Below are 17838 nucleotides of genomic sequence, written 5' to 3' on the forward strand. Positions count from 1 at the left end.
ATTATTGAAATCCATAAGTAAATCCGCTAGGACCCCATGATAACGATTAGCCCATAATCAAACTCATCGTTACCATAGGTTCCAATGAAAGCATGGTATTAAACAAGGTCTTAATAAACTGAATAATAATTAAAGTACGAATAAACGAGATCTAGGTTCAACAAGAACGAAAACGAGCATCCAAAGTTACAACTAATTCAAAGAATCACAAGTTGAAAACAAGATCTTCTTTTTCAGAGTTGTTATGTGCTTCTAGTTCTTTTCCTTGGTATCCCAATCTTCCCGGATGATGAAAACCTTTTTTTTTAAGTATATATACGCCCTTAGTGGACCTGGACCCTTAAAATCGTCAAATTCCACTCAAAAAAGGTTTTTTCAGCGAAATCAGCGCCCAGCCGTGCCCTGAGCGGCCGTTCAGCTCTCCTGAGCGGGCGCTCAGCTCTGCTGAGCGGGCGCTCAGCTACTAACTGGAAAAATTTCTGGTGAATCTTGTTTTGGCCATAACTTGAGTTCTACTCGTCAGAATTAGGCGATTCAACTGCCCACGCGAAGCTATTGAGATTCTCTACAACTTGAAAATGGCCTTGGCTTCCAATTCTGATCACTTTTTATCATATTTCCTTTAAAAGCTCTTTTCTTCATTTAACTGATACCTGAAATGCAATAACACAAAAACACATCAAAATACCAACAACTTGAGTCCAAAACACCAATTTAAGCTTGTAATGAAGCGTTCCAAGTGGATATAAAATCCACTTATCACACCCCCAAACTTGAATCGATGCTTGTCCTCAAGCATAAACAGACTTAAAACTACAAAATAAACCTAATGCATGAATGCAACTACGTGAATGCAACTAAATGATAATGCAATCGATCCCCTCTAAATAGCCATAACCAAATGAATAAGCCAATGCCTCTAAGAATGCAATGACTTTAAACAAAGCTCGAATAAATCCCACAAACCAACTCATAAACCAGAAACGTGCATGTGTGGATGCTTAACAGATATACTCTCGATACTAGATCAATAACCATAACTTATCTATCATCGAAACAATCAAAAGTTTATAAATAGAATAGACAATAAACGCATTATGACTCACAACACCTCCTTTCTACTAGAGTTATACAAGGATTCATACTATTATTGAACACATAGCAAAGATGCTTATTTGACCGTGCAATGAATGAGGTCCCAAAAGACTTATGCAATAATACCCATGTAGCGAGTGTTAGGTTAGCGGATCCCAGACTATAAAAGCCTTAGGTCACTAGGCACAAACTCCCCTAGAACTTAATAACTCGAGTATTAAAGAGCTCACTCTTGATCAATTATGCATAAACACATACTTTTTTTCTTTCTTTTCTTCTCTTTTCATTTTTTTTTTCTTTTTTTTTCAATAATTTCTGAATGAGTGTGTTTCGCTCCATCTCATTCAACCCTAGACTACTCATAAAAATATGAGCCGGCTACTAGCCATTTGACGCCTAGCCTTACAACAACTAGCAATGAAATCCAAGTTTTTCTCCAGATAAAAAAAATCAGTGTTTTTACGTCATTACGAGAATATCACAAATTCTAAATATATCCAAGTGATTAAATCTCAACAACAAACAAGTATGATTATGATCTAGATCAAAAGCAACCCTATAAGACTTGTGAAAATATTTGTTTCTGGCATGCAAATCAATTCATTAAGACTTAAACATCCCTATATTCGTCATCACCACACTGAAATCAACATCAACTTATCAAATATCATAGTTCATCTTAAGGGATCATGCTAAATATGCATTTAAATGCAACTATATGAAATCACATAAAAACAACAAATATGTCCTATGTGAACAATCATGCAAAAATATGAATGAACTACAACTAAACATGCAACATGAATCTATATGAATCTATATGGACACACACTACTAATCCTTACATTATCACCCCCAAACTTAAAATTTTCAATGTCCTCATTGAAGGTAATAATAAGGATTTCAGGAATACCTAATTAGCGAGAGATTCACCCTCGTCGGGTGGAGGATCAGGTGGTCAATCAACCTCGCCACTAGTGTCTCAGAAAATAGTACCAAAAGCGTGTGTCAAATCTTCAACAAAATGACGGTGAATGTCGTGCATGGCCTCCATACGCCTAATTACTCGCCTGTACTGCTCATCACCAACACCAGTCCTATCGACTACCTGCTGCACATTAGAAGAACCCTCTGTAGGCACTGGAGGATCCGTTCGGCTACCCTCTACATCATCAAAGATATATCTCAACCCCTTGTCAGGAGGGTGCACCTAAGAATGAATAACTCAAGTGATCTGGTTGTCGGTTGAGCTCAAGTATGGGAGCTTCTTGAGTAAATGGTTCAAAACACTCCTGAGAAATTTTCAGCTCTGCTAACCCAAGAGAATCGAATGGCATATCCAACTTCTTCTCCCACGGAGGTGTATTCAAAACCTGCAGTTGCTCTACTCCTCCTTCATCTTCAAAAACTGAGTCGACCAGCTCTATTTTAAAGCACTATTCTTTTTCTGTGGGTAACTTTATTGCCTTGAACACATTAAAAGTGACCTTTTGATCGTAAACCTTCATCGAAAGCTCTCCTTTTTGCACATCGATCATAGTTTGGCCTGTAGCCAAGAATGGTCTTCCCAAGATGATGGGAATCTTCTTATCTTCCTCGAAATCAAGAATTACAAAGTCAGCAGGGAAGAAGAGTTTATCCACCTTGACCAAGACATCCTCCACTATACCTCGTGGATAAGCGATGGAACGGTCAGCTAGTTGCAATGACATGTATATTGGATTCGGATCAGGCAGACCAAGCTTCTTGAAGATAGATAAGGGCATCAGATTGATGCTAGCTCCTAAATCACATAAACACTTGTCGAACGACAAGTTTCCGATGGTGCAAGGAATAGTGAAGCTTCCAGGATCTTTAAGCTTGGGAGGCAACTTCTGTTGTAGCACAGCACTGCAATCCTCCGTTAGAGCAACGATCTCTAAGTCATCGAGCTTCACTTTCCGAGAGAGAATACCTTTCATAAACCTCGCATAGCTAGGCATCTGTTCAAGAGCTTCAGCGAAAGGTATGTTGATATGAAGTTTCTTGAACACCTCCAGAAACTTTTCAAACTGCTTATCCAGCTTTTTCTTCTGCAGCCTCTTAGGAAAAGGAGGTGGTGGTCAGATCTGTTTCTCCCCTATATTACCCTCAGGAGGAGTGTGTTCCACAGTAGTCTTCCTTGGTTCCACCTCTACTTCCTTCTGCACATCTTCTTCAGCCACAACTGCATTTTCTGAATCTTGAGATTTTTCAGGCTCTTCGTCGTGCTGAATTTGGGGGCTTGCGACCTTTCCAAACCTTAAGGTGATGGCGTTCACCTGTTCTTCAACTTCCCTCTTGCCTGGATTTGTTTCTGTATCACTAGGAAGCATTCCTGGTGGTCGATTCAATAAGGCATTAGCAATTTGCCCTATTTGGTTCTCCAGAGTCTTGATAGAAACAGCCTGGCTTTGGCATATAAGAGCCTGGTTTTTGCACATAAGCCTCAACTCCTCCAATTCAGATTTTTCATTCGAAGATAGAACTGCATCATGATTTTGTTGTTGAATTTGGAGTTGTTGTTTTGGTGCAATTTGTTGCTGAAAACCAGGAGGGTTGAATAGCTTATTTCCAAACTGCTGGAACGACTGTTGCATCGCATTCTGATTGTTGCTCCAGCTGAAGTTAGGATGATTCCAGTTGTCAGGATGATAAGTGCCTGGAACTGGTTGCTGCGATCTCTGAAAGTTGCTCACAAACTGAGTTGATTCACTAGATATAGCGTATTGCTCTGTCACATGCGGACCTGCACACAGCTCACAAACACTGGTTGTCTGCTTAACACCATAGTTAGCTAGAGAATCGATCTTCATAGACAACGCCTTCAGTTGAGCAGTGATAGTCGTAGCTGTATCCACTTCAAGAACTCCTGCTACCTTTCCCTGTGGCAATCTCTGGGCTGGATACTGATATTCATTAGCAGCCATCAGTTCAATTAGATCATAAGCTTCCTCATAGCTCTTTTCCCATAATGCTCCACCTGCTGCTGCATCGAGCATGGGTCTGGACTGTGCTCCCAACCCATTATAAAAATAATTGATGATCATCCAATTAGGCATTCCATGATGAGGACACTTCCTAAGCATCTCCTCGTAGCGCTCCCAAGCTTCATATAAAGATTCTCCTGATTGCTGTGCAAATTGAGTAAGAGCGTTCCTGATTGCAGCTGTCTTCGCCATAGGGAAGAATTTAGTAAGAAATTCTGAGCAAGATCTTCCCAAGTAGTAATCGAACCGGCTGGTAGAGAGTGTAACCAGCTCTTAGCCTTGTCCTTCAGAGAGAATGGGAACAGTCTCAGCTTCACAGCATCTTCAGAAATACCGTTGAACTTGAAGGTGTCGTAGATCTCAATGAAATCGCTAATATGCATATTGGGATCTTCCGTTGGAGAACCCCCAAACTGGACTGAAGTCTGTACCCATTGAATTATGAAAGGCTTGATCTCAAAGGTATTAGCTGTGATAGATGGCCGGATAATGCTAGATTCAATGTCATTGATCTTGGGTTGAGAAAAATCCATCAAGGCTTTCATTCGTGCTGCTGGATCTCCTATTGTAATGAATACCTGAAACACAAAAAAATAAACCGTGAAAGTAAAAGAATCCGAGTCAGTGAACTTTAACGACCACTGATGACAAGCACAAAAACTAAAAATTAACACCGAGTCCCCGGCAACGGCGCCAAAAACTTGTTAGGGCAAAAATACGCGCTAATATTCACGCAAGTATACGCGTTCGCAAGTAGTATAAGATATAAATCAGATTCGTTCCCACAGAGACTGGTTTAGGTTAAGTTCAATTTATAAACCTATGCAACAATGTATGGTTATCGCTCAATGCTAAGACAAATAACAAATTGGGTTTTTATTAAACTAAGAGATTATACTAAATAACATTAACTAAGAGAATTGAGGTTGAATTACTATATATAACAAACATGGGATCCTAACTTCATTACTACTTCATTCAATAGCCTTTTCATTCTTAACCTTAACATGTGATAGTGATGACACTAATCAGATAACACGAAACTGATAAACGCCAACTTTCGTTGCACGATTACCATTCTACCAGACATCCACAAAAGAGATAGAAGCTGAACAGGCACCAATTATATTGAGACCCTATATGTCTATAAAATTTGACAACATAACGGTTTAAGCATAAGTTATCTATCTTGATTATATAGGGAAAGTAAAACGGTTAGAGTTACCTACGAATCATGCATACACATATATGAACCTATGCTAGCATGGCAAGTTCTAAACCTCTATATTCACTGTCGCTTCAATAGAGATTAACACGTTATCTTATATGTTAGCTACGCACATAAGACGAATAAGCACAACCAATACTAGGATATCAATCAATCACCACACACCAAGATATCAAAACAAATTAATTATTGAAATCCATAAGTAAATCCGCTAGAACCCCATGATAACGATTAGCCCATAATCAAACTCATCGTCAGCATGGGTTCCAATGAAAGCATGGTATTAAACAAGGTCTTAATAAACTAAATAATAATTAAAGTACGAATAAACGAGATCTAGGTTCAACAATAACGAAAACGAGCATCCAAAGTTACAACTAATTCAAAGAATCACAAGTTGAAAATAAGATCTTCTTTTTCGGAGTTGTTATGTGCTTCTAGGTCTTCTCCTTGGTATCCCAATCTTCCCGGATGATGAAAACCCTTTTTTTAAGTATATATACGCCCCTAGTGGACCTGGACCCTTAAAATCGTCAAATTCCACTCAAAAAAGGTTTTTTCAGCGAAATCAGCGACCAGCCGCGCCCTGAGCGAAATCAGCTACTGACTGGAAAAATTTCTGGTGAATCTTGTTTTGGCCATAACCTGAGTTCTACTCATCAGAATTAGGAGATTCAACTGCCCACACGAAGCTATTGAGATTTTCTACAACTTGAAAATGGCGTTGGCTTCCAATTCTGATCACTTTTTATCATATTTCCTTTAAAAGATCTTTTCTTCATTTAACTGATACCTGAAATGCAATAACACAAAAACACATCAAAATACCAACAACTTGAGTCCAAAACACCAATTTAAGTTTGTAATGAAGCGTTCCAAGTGGATATAAAATCCACTTATCAACTACTTCTCACATCACACATCTCATGACTTTTAAAGTTAGAGTTTCTGAAAACGATTAACTAAATCTTGACTCTCATCTACCTCTCCTTTTTCGAGGTCATGAGCATGCCTATCAATATTTTTGTTTTTCTTTAAATATTTTCTCCCAATCTCACAACAAAAGCTCATAATTTCATGTCCTACAAAAATAAGAGGCGGTTGAGAAAAGATATCCGAGGTCACATGAATAGAGGTACCTTTTTGTAGAGGATTATCCATGATCATACCATCAATATACAAACTAAAAGTAAATGCTGACAAAATAGTATCAGTATTTAAATTAAATGTTGATAAAAAAGAGTCAGTATTTATACCTTGTGCTGTAGAAATATTATCTTCATGTAAAGGGAGTGAATCCAAGGGAGGAATTGAAAGAACTTCAGTAGCTGTTTGAGTGGGATGCACCCTCCCTTCCAAATCTAAAACCAAGATAGTAGCAATGGGAGATACATCCGTACTACCACTTTGAGGTAGTGGTTCTTGTGTGGCTGGAGGTGTTGGAGTTATTGAATCTATTTGAGATTCAGGTTCTTATGGACTCCCCCTCTTCTTGATCTGAATCATCATCACGGGCTTTGCTTAGATGAACACCAGCTGTATTCTTTTTATAATGAGATTAAATGGCGTTGTAGAAGTTTTTGACCTTAGTTACTTCATCTGTCAGCTTGGCATTCTCAGCATCCATGCATTTCTTGATGGTTGGGATATCAATTGAATCAGGGTTTATGATGTCTTCTATACCACTTTGAGGCAAAGATTCTTGTGGGACAGAGCCATCAAAAGATGCTTCATTTTGAGGTGATGAAGGTTCTTGTGGGCTTGAATCACTTTTAATAAACATCATCTGTAGCTGTTTATTGAGTCGCTCTCTATTGAATATCAGCCATTATTCTGTGCACTTTCGCGGAAGTGGCAAAAATTTCCCTCACCCTTACATAAGACTTTACTGGTGTGTCAGAGATTGAGACTAGTGTGGCTGCAACATGTCCATCCTTATGCCTCCTAGAGTTTTTGTGAGTGACTAAAACCTTACCTTCCTTTATAATTTTTTTCTTTATCTTCAATGCCTGTTTGGAAAAGTAAGTTTTAACCCATTTTTATTTCATTGGCCCAGGGCTTGCAGTAACAACACTATCAGTGTTTGATGTGCCCTGTTCAGCTGGTAATATAGTTGGTACTTGAGTAGAACCAGCTTTTTAATTTTTTGAAATTTGGATGATAAGGGAGCATTATCCTCATCATATGATTATGACTCATCCACAACTAGCCTTCTCTTTTTGGTTTCCGGAAGTTGTTTAAAAGATTTAGAAGATGTTATCTGACTTCCACCCTGTCCTCCATCGGTATTTGAAGGGGTTTTTGAGAAGCCCTAAGTCCTGATACCTGAGAAACATCAGACTTTCTTAACCTATTTCTTTTTACAACAGGTGCATGTTGGGAGACACCTGAGGTGGATTGTGTTTGGGGGTTGCGTTTGGTTGGCAGATCTTGGGTTAGCTACAAGGGGGTTCTCATCAGTGATTACCTGTAGTTTAGATCTTTGCACATTTTGTTGTACATATGTCTCAGAAAGCCTTGCAATATTAGATATAATTGATAATATCAGTATTTAGAACTTTAAGAGTTTGCCATCAAAGTTTGCTGACTGGAAGACATCAGAATTTATCAAACTATTAGTTTGATATATCGGTGTAGGACTTTACTTATTGTAGCAATCAATAGTTGGATATGTATTATAATTCCTTATTTTTTGTTTATCATATCAACTGATTAATTGTATAACTGTGCAATATATAAATACGGATTAAGTTAACACTTTATGTGTCGAGCATTATTTTATCATAAACATAACCTATCAGCTCTCAAGAATATCTGTTCATCATTTGAGATAGTTTTGTAATAAGTTTTTATTCATTAATATAAAAACTGCTTTTCATTGTTGACTTCTAATTTCAATTTGATTGTTATAACTATATTCACCCCCCTCTACAGTTAATTTAAGGCCTAACAATTGGTATCCGAGCTTGCTGTTGATATACAAATAGTTTAAGATCCAGGATACAATCATTAATGACAAACAAAGAAACTAAACATAATCCTCCACCACCACCAGCCACAAACCAAATCAACCACAATATGAGCAGATATGATGCTATCAAGGTTCCAATATTGAAGATTAATGAATATCCAATCTGGAAAGTCAAGATGACTATGTATCTAGAAGCAACTGATTCTGAATATCTGAACATGATTTATGATGGTCCTCACAGGCCTATGAAACTATCTGTTATAGTTCGTGGTCAAGAGGAAAAGATGGTTGACAAGGACAAAAATAATTATACTCCCGAGGATCTTTCATCTATTATGAAAGATGCAAAAGTAAGACATCTTTTGTATAGTAGTCTAGACAATGTCATATCTAATAGGGTGATTGGATGCAAAACTGCGAAAGAAATTTGGGACATTTTGGAGGTTAAGTGTCAAAGCACAACTGTTATTAAGAAGAACAGAAGAACAATACTCACTGAGGAGTATGAGCACTTTGACTCAAAAGTTGATGAATCTTTGATTGAAATCTATGACAAATTTCATAATTGCTGAATGATTTGTCTCTTGTGGAGAAAGAGTATGATCTAGAAGATTCAAACTTGAAGTTTCTTCTTGCACTCCCTGAAAAGTGGGACTTTAAAGTCACATCAATAAGATATAATTATGATCTTGAAGATACATCTTTGGATGAGATTTATGGGATGCTGAAAATTCATGAACCGGAGATACAATGCCAAGAACAAGACAGGTTGCATTCAGGGTTGAAGAAAACCCAAGGGAGAAATCTGGAAGAGAGAGCCATTCTAAAGGAAATTCATGATTGTAAAGTCTGATACTGGGTCATCAAATACCGATGATGACTTAAACTCTGATAATTACTCAGACACTAAAAGTGATCATGGTAATGATGAAAAAATCCTCCAATGGTTGCTCTCTTAGTTAAAAGCTTCAGAAAAATGGCCTTCAAGGACTTCAAGAAAGGAAAAAGGTTATCCAGAAAAGGCTCTAGTTCCTCAAACTCTGATAGAAGGAATTACCGAAAGAATGATAAGAAAGAGTCAAGGTCTGAGAAAATTGATAAGTCAAAGATCAATTGTTACAATTGTGATGGAGTTGGACACTTTGCAGCGGACTGCAGGAAGCTAAAAGCTGAAAAGAAAAAGGCCTTGATAACAATAAAAAAGAACCAGGATGATACATCAGAATCTGATGAGGGTACAAATTATGCTCTCATGGAAAATGCTGATAGTGAACTTGAGACTATCGAGATGAAGGTACCTCAAACTACTATTGCTTTTGATACTAATGACATCTGTGAATTAAAGTTATTTCTCAAAACTTTGCACGTTAGTTATAGGGATCAAATACTTGAAAATGCTAGGATCAGAATTGAAAACTCTGACTTAAAGAAAAGAAATGATTACCTAGAAGCTGAGTTGGTTTTCATGTTAAAAATTCAAAAATAAAGAGATGATGTTGTGTATGTTAAAAACTTAAGGGAGCTACCTACTTTTCCAAGATTGACATGAGATTGGGATATCATCAGCTAAAGATCAAGGTGGAGAATATATCAAAGACAGCTTTTAGGACGAGGTATGAATATTATGAGTTTCTGGTAATGGCATTCGGACTAACTAATGTGCCGATTACATTTATGGATTTAATGAATCGTGTATTCAAGAAATATATGCATAAGTTCGTCATTATGTTTATTGATGATATTTTGATATACTCCAAGGCAAAAGAAGATCATGCAGGACATTTAAGAATGGCCCTTACGACATTAAGAGAAGCAAGATTGGAAATTCTCAAAATATGAATTTTGGTTGAAAGAAGTTCAGTTCTTAGGAAATATTGTGAGCAAGGACGGAATCCGAGTCGACCCAACCAAGGTAGAGGCAGTGATTAATTGGGAAAGACCAAAGACCCCCACATAATTAAGAAGTTTTATGGGATTAGCCGGATATTATAGAAGATTTGTAAAGGATTTCTCTAAGATTGCGGTACCAGTAACGAAACTAACCCGAAAGAATGAGAAATTTGAATGGATAGAGAAATGTGAGAAAAGTTTTCAAGAGTTGAAGCAGAGATTGGTTACGGCTCAAGTTTTAGCCTTTCCAGATGATAAAGGAGAATTTGTAATATACAGTGATGCATCTCATAGAGGACTAGGCTATGTCCCGATGCAACATGGAAAGGTGATAACAAACACCTCGCATCAACTGAAACCCCACTAGAAAAAATATCTGACACATGACTTAGAATTAGCAGCTATTGTGTTTGCCCTCAAACTTTGAAGACATTAAGAGCTTAAAATATATCTTCACTTAGAAGGAATTGAACATGAGACAAAATAGGTGGTTGGAATTGATTAAATGTTATGACTTTACTATCAGTTATCATCTAGCGAAGGCGAATGTGGTTGCAGACGCTTTGAGTCGCAAGGAAAGGTTGAATATATTCACAGTGATAAAAGAGTTATCAGAAGAATTAGAGAAGATGGAAATTGAAGTAATTACTTGGAACACGCTTACCAAAAGATTATATGTAATGACGTTTCAACCTAAGTTGATTGATAAGATTAAGAAATGTTAGAAGGAGGTAATGGATCAAAAGATGAACGAATTGACAAGAGAAGAAGTTTGTACATAAATGGATGGTCAAGGAATTCTGAGATTTTCTTCGAGAATTTGGATACCAGATGTTAGAGAATTAAAAGATAAAATTTTGCAAGATGCGCATAGTTCCAAGTATACACTTCACCCAGAAAGTACAAAAATGTATCCGGATCTGAAAGAAATGCTTTGGTGGCCTAACATGAAGAAAGAAATAGCAGAATGGGTAAATAGATGTTATACATGGTAGAGAGTCAAAGCGGAACATCAGTGACCAAGTGGATTATTCCAACCATTAAACATTCCTGAATGGAAATGGGAACATATAGCTATGGATTTTATTGTAGGACTTCCGAAGACCCGATCAAATTATGATGCTATTTGGGTAATTGTAGACCGATTGACTAAGTCCGCCCATTTTTAACCTATCAATGAAAGGTATTCGCTCGACAAATTGGTCAAAACGTATTTGGATAAGATCACGATGACATGGAGTTCCAGTATCAATTGTATCCGATGGAGACCCCAAGATTCAATTCAAGATTTTGGAAACAATTTCAAGGCTGTTTGGATACCAAGTTAAAGATGAGTACTGCTTATCATCCACAAACAGATGGACGGGGTGAGAGGACCATACAGACAATTGAAGACATGCTCGGAGTTTATGCTTTGGATTTTAAGGGTAGTTGGGATGAACATTTACCTCTGGTGGAACTCTCGTATAACAACTGTTATCATGCTAGCATTGGGATGGCCCCGTATGAAGCGCTTTATGGGAGAAAGTGCAGGTCGCCAGTATTTTACGATGAAGTCGGATAATGGAAGATACTAGGACCAGAACTTATTCAGCAAACGGCAGAAAAAAGTAAAACTGATAAGGAGACAATTAGAAGCAGCTCAAGATATACAAAAGAAATATGCAGATCGTGATCAAAAGAATATGAAATTTGAACCAGGAGAGACAACATTACGTAAGGTATCGCCATGAAAAGGAATGACTAGGTTCAGGAAGAAAGGAAAGCTTAGTCAGCGGTATGTAGGACCATTTGAAATACTCAAAAAAGTGGGGAAAATGACTTATGAATTGACCTTACCACCTCAACTACAACATGGGCATAGTGTATTCCACGTATCAATGCTTAAGAAATAACGCCTAGATAATAGTCATGTAATAGAATATGAACCCCTAGATAACCAGTCAGATTTATCATATGTAGAGCAGCCCATTCAAATCTTAGATCGAAAAGAAAAGGTACTTAGGAGTAAGACGGTAACCTTAGTCAAAGTTTTATGGAGAAATTCTAAAGTAGAAGAATCGACTTGGGAACTCGAGAACAAAATGCTCAAAATTTATCCTCAGTTGTTTGAATAGGTATGTAATCGAAATTAAGTTTGTGAGGACAATATCCTTTTAAGGGGGAGGATATAACGACCATGTTATTTTCTAAATTATATATATGTTATTTAATAAATTTTCTGCAAATGTGTAAAGTATTATGTGTTATAAGTTTAGATATTGAGAGACTACGTGGATAAATGATCAATATGCCATGCTAGCGTAGCTCTGGATAATCATTCATATTATAACTATATGTGTTAATAAGTAGTAATAAAGTGGGTCGTGACATGGGGCGTCCGCCATTGTCCTTTGTCTTGATTTGAGAGACCACCTCCTCCAATCTCAGGGTATAGAGGCATCCTGTTGGGTGGGTTTGTAGTCCCTGGAAACACGATCATTGAGTACTCATACCCAACTGGCAGAGTGTTTATCATTACTTGTAGTTGCTGAAGTTGGGGATTCTTCCCTTGAAGAGTTGGGGGATTTGTCCTTTGAGGTGGATCTTGAATTGAGGGATTCGTTCCTTGAGTCTTGGCGTCAGTAGTCGCCGCTAGAATTTTTCCGCCAAGTGTGGCGTAGGTTAAGTATATTGGGATCTCAATGGAGGACGAGAGTGTCCTCGTAGGGTTCATCAATATTTAATCCTAGAGTTTGTGAATTTCGAGCTTAAATGGTTGTTCTCGCGATCGTGAACTGGCTGCCCTCGCAAGATGCCTACGTATCTCTGTGTTGTAGAGAATCAAGCCAAAAACGTAGTTCTAGGTTTAAGGGTAGAGCCCTTTACATAGAGATGAGTCTAGGGTTAGACTTGTGTTGGGAGATTTGGTGTACATGTCTCTAACTTAGATGGTAATTATGACTCCTATAAGGTAGCAGATTCTAGATCATTCCTTGTAGGAGTTAAACCATCCCAAGCCAACTCTAAATATTCACTTTTACATCATTTTGGTTTAAAACTCCTCTCCAACCCAACTCTAAAAGTTACACCATTTTGGTGTAACACCAAAAGTTACACCAAATTTGGCTTCACACTAAATTTTTAGAGTTCTTGTATATTCCCATGCTGCCCTTGTACTCCTTTAATAAAATATATTTTTTTCATTTGTATCCCACTAATTTATCACTTTTAACTTTACTTTTATACTTTAGTAATAGAATAATCTATAAAGTACATGAATGGTGTAAAATTTAGTGTTGGTGGGTTGAGTTGAATCTGAAAATAGTGTTGTTTTTACACCATTTTGGTATAATTGGTTGGAGATGCTCTTACTGTTCATGTTGGGCGTCATGTCTATGTCTTCCGGCCATATTGAGCCTGGTCCGTGAACAACTTATGATCGCGGACCTTAACGACCCAGGTCGTTTCTAGTTTGTGACAGACCATGACCGTCCTAGTTCGTATTGGGCTTTGAACATGAAATCCAAGTATAATTAATGCGATATTTAATGTAATTTTATGATATATTTTCTATCCCCATCAATTAGAACTCCTAGTATATTATTCTTCAAAAAATTGTACTTTATCTATTTATTTATATATATAATATTTTTGCCCCCTAAAAAAAACTATTTGGCTGAAATATATTTGATCCTATAAAATAAAATTTTATTTCACTAGAATTTTCTTATTAATTTATTAGACCAATTTAAAAAATAAAAATAAACAAAATATGCATATAAAAAATTATACTATTTTTTAAAAATTAATTGTGGAACGTAAAGATAAACGTTAATGTGTCTCTTCTTTATTTTTGTATAACAGAACTAGTCTGTATTATTGGTTTTTTAATTAATTTTGATCCACTTTGATTGTCAATTCAAATTTTATTATTTACCTAATCTTATATTACTTATTTTTTTCTTAACAAGAAAAATATTTAGTTTTTGGGTGATTGCGAAAATGCTTATTACTATTCAAAATATAACTTAATATTATATCTGTTACAGCTAATCAAAGACTAGGATTAGGAATTATCATAAAGTGTTTCTCTTATTGTATGTTTTTCTATACTATTATATTAAGGACAAAATATTAAAAATTTGATTGTTGGTATTCTGATCACTCAATCCAGTGAGTTATATACTAGTTTATATCGAATAAGAAATAGTGAAAAGTTTTAGTACCGACTCAATTATAGATGAGTTTCGTAATTTGAAGGAACGTACAGCTCTAGTATAAATAATTTACTAGTATTTTGTATTTATTTCATTAAATATTTTACTGCATTTGCTGGCTTCGTCCCAGGTCACGTCATGTTCTTCTCAAAACCTAACTTACCCCTCCTATCAGTGGTGTCAGATTTTGAAGCACCAGCTTTACATGAAAAGGAAACAATACTAACATACTTCTCCCCCGTTTTTACATCAACATTAAAATTAAAGTAGAGAGAAAGAGTATGTACATAGCATATGCATCACGACACCATGGTTCCCATAATATTTAGACTATTGAGCCTCCAAAATAACAATCATTTGATCAAATGAGTATTGCACATGGTGCAATGTGGACAGAGATTCTTCATGCACAAAATCACGATGACAAAATCTTGGCGAAAGCAGTCCCAAATTGCCGAAGACCCTGTTGGCCTTGGTGCCCATCTTCATGTTCTAAACTCAAATTTCAATAATGTCCCACTGAATGGCTGTGCCAAACTTGCAAAAATACAAGATCGATGAAATTACATGCCATCTCCCTATATATGATGAAATTTTAAATTTCATTATACTCCTAATAATATGTATACACCTTCAGCAGCCGAATCAGGATTGCAAATAAGTCTGGACTCGTCTTTAGATATCATGAGTCTCTTCTATTCATAAAAATCCCCAAAAGAGGAGGATCCACTAGATGAATCACTTTCAACTGTTGACATCTCTTCGGGTGACAAAGAAAGTAAACCTGTCTGCTCAGAAGACATACCTAATTTGAAGGGATTTTTTAGTCAGATGACATTATTTATAGCAGAAACCAACTTATACTCTGTAGTGTGCATGCTCGGTTTGATATTTAGGCAATTTCTAAAGCTATAAGCAGGTTTGAGATAGCCTATTAAAAATAATATTGGTATTACTGAAGGCGCTAATGGTATAAAAAACATATATCTAGAATTCTGATCCAAATTTGACCTCTAAAGTTATCTATTGATACAAGGCTCAACATCAATAAGTATTTGTAAAAAATGTATTTTGCTTTGTGAGGATAAAAAACTAACTTTTTATTAGTTGAATAGAAGCAAAATAAAATAACGCCTTTTCAGTATCGACCCTTATTAAATAGGCCTTTACATTTTTGTGTTTTTTAGTGAAATTGTTTTTGTCTGTTCTTCTTTGACAAGATATATAAGATTATAAAATTACTATAGATAATAATATATCTTTAAACATTGGTCACTAAACTATTGATGGGCCTACAACATAGACTTAACAAACTTTATACTAAAACCGGCACACACTATGAGGGAATTTTTATTCGTTCGATAACCACAACCGACTTAAGCTAAACATTTAACTTACGAAAGAAAATATGAATCTCACATAAAAACTGACGTGCTCGAACAAATGAATAATTACTAACCTTTCTTGCCTTTGGAGCTAAGCTTTTTTGTGTGACGTCTAATAAGCTTCTTGGTTTTTGTTACCGTCAATTTCCTAGCATAGGGAGAGAACTCTGCATCATTATCACTCCACTCACCTTGTTGTTTGCTATCTGCTTCACCTCTCATTGTTCGGAGTACAAAGGCCTTAGCCTTGCGACGTTTAGTACCAAAAAGACCCCTTATAGAAGTAACAAATCCATCACCTGCTCCATCATTAGGGCGTTTTGTCCAAGCTCCTGGTAAATGCTCAGATTTTCCTATCGAAACACCTTCACCATCACTCAAATTGTGATCGTTTTCAACTACACTAGCTGCAATAGCTTCTTTTTGACTATGTGCTTTGTCTTTGAACTTCTTACCCTGCTTATAGGATAACATGTACGTCACAAAATACCTATAAATGATTCAATTTATTTATAACTTTCACTTTTTTGGTCATGATCAGACTACATTTTATCTTGCAAAGTTAGTTGCTCGCTAACGGCTACACAAAAAATGTACAGTTCTTCTAGAATCTAAATATATTAACAGACATATGATTAAAATTTATAGCTTACTGCCAAAAAAAAAATTATAGCTTAATGACGGATCGTGGAGGAAGACACAAAAGTTTAAAGTGGCAAGCAACATTGTAATTTAAGTGTTGCAAGAAAAAGTACTAAATTGTACAAAGAAAACTAGTAAATGTTCAAGAAGGGCAAAACTACAAATATATTTAGTATTAACAACGTTCATTTACAGAGTGAGCTCTTACTTAACTTCGTAAGAGGCCATTTTGGTGACTTCTCTATCATGTTTAATTTGAAGTAGCGGTCATCATTGTTTCACAGGAATTCATTAATCTTTGATGCAAAAGAAAGAATCCAACCACCAACAACCAACATTTCTCCCAATATAGGACTAGTAAACAAAAAATAACTAAATAGACAAGGGTAATTAAGTAATTAAGTAATATAGATGGATAAAGAATAATTAAATAAGGGTAATTAAGTAAAAAAAACATAAGGGTAATTAAGTAAAGCAACTAACTACCAATAAGTGGGTACCAAAAAACACGTACAGACCGACCAAACGTTCAATGTGTCATCTATTATATATGGTGTTCTAAAAGACATGAATCGGAAGTAGTCGGTAAAGACACCTTTTAGTGATTAATCGGATAATCGGTGATTAATCGGAATGATTAATCAGAGCACTAATCTGATGTACTTTAATAAAATACTAAAATGCTTAATTTATTAAACTAAATATATTAGTTTAATAAAAAGTGCAGCAACAAATCAGATTATAAAATCGAACCGTCAGAGCACTTAAGAATGGTTAATCGGGTAACTAATCGATAAAATCAGTGAGTTTTAGAACAGAGATTATATTTAACTAGCTTAGAACTCGTGCTTCGCACGGTGTTTTTCATATATTATATAATTTAATGGCTTTGATTTTATTTTAGTTTGAGTGAATATTATTTTGGTGTAGCCTAGACAAATAGTATATATTATTTTGTTTAATTGATTACCTGTATCGTGTTTTTAGGAATTTACCATTCAACTATTATTTTTTTTCTTTTACTCACTAATATTAGGTTCGTATTTGTTTTTAGTCACTAACGTTAGGTTTGGATTTGATTATTAGCATTATGTCAATTTTTGGTAGCATTATTAAAATATAGTGGTAGTCTGTAATATTTTAATGATTTGATATATGTCTATATCTTTATATATAGTACTTCATATGTCCCCAAGACGTTTACCTTGGTGATGAGTGTTTGACAAGCATTTTAAGGCTCCTAAAAGATGTAGTTTCATGAATTATTTTTAATTTTTTTTCTTCTAAATAAAATTTAACGTTTAAATTTTTTTATACAAAAAAAAAATCTTAAAAATAAATTATAAAACTATGTTTGTAAGATAAATATCTTGTGAAAGTTGTTTGATTTAATACAAAATTCAGATTATTACAAAATTGT

At 35.8% G+C, this 17838-nt stretch overlaps 2 protein-coding genes and 1 non-coding gene across 3 annotated transcripts in view; 2 read left to right on the top strand and 1 right to left on the bottom strand.

Annotated features, from left to right (window-relative positions):
* Nucleotides 1-4173: 4173 nt before the first annotated feature.
* On the top strand, nucleotides 4174-4280 carry LOC141682234 (small nucleolar RNA R71). Its single transcript, XR_012559636.1, has one exon. It is a non-coding gene; the product is annotated as a small nucleolar RNA R71 (small nucleolar RNA).
* A 4198-nt stretch (nucleotides 4281-8478) lies between these two features.
* LOC141679946 (uncharacterized) lies at nucleotides 8479-8874 on the top strand. The gene has a single exon (XM_074486302.1). It carries the CDS (start codon nucleotides 8479-8481, stop codon nucleotides 8872-8874), a length of 396 nt encoding a protein of 131 aa, XP_074342403.1.
* A 5576-nt stretch (nucleotides 8875-14450) lies between these two features.
* The window catches only part of LOC141678817 (protein SABRE-like), a 30116-nt gene continuing 26728 nt past the window's right edge, over nucleotides 14451-17838 (bottom strand). Inside the window, exons 15-16 of the mRNA XM_074485222.1 lie at nucleotides 15851-16232; nucleotides 14451-15196 (exon numbers count right to left, since the gene is read on the bottom strand). Coding sequence (XP_074341323.1) covers nucleotides 15087-15196; nucleotides 15851-16232 — 492 coding nt within the window. The 3' untranslated portion in view covers nucleotides 14451-15086. The remainder of the gene's footprint in view (nucleotides 15197-15850; nucleotides 16233-17838) is intronic.

This window comes from Apium graveolens, chromosome 8 (assembly GCF_009905375.1).
Source record: "Apium graveolens cultivar Ventura chromosome 8, ASM990537v1, whole genome shotgun sequence".
Lineage (NCBI taxonomy): Eukaryota > Viridiplantae > Streptophyta > Magnoliopsida > Apiales > Apiaceae > Apium > Apium graveolens.

Bases quoted from the DNA above. Each gene is read 5' to 3' on its own strand.
- LOC141679946 (XM_074486302.1), top strand. From the start codon at position 8,479: ATGACTATGTATCTAGAAGCAACTGATTCTGAATATCTGAACATGATT.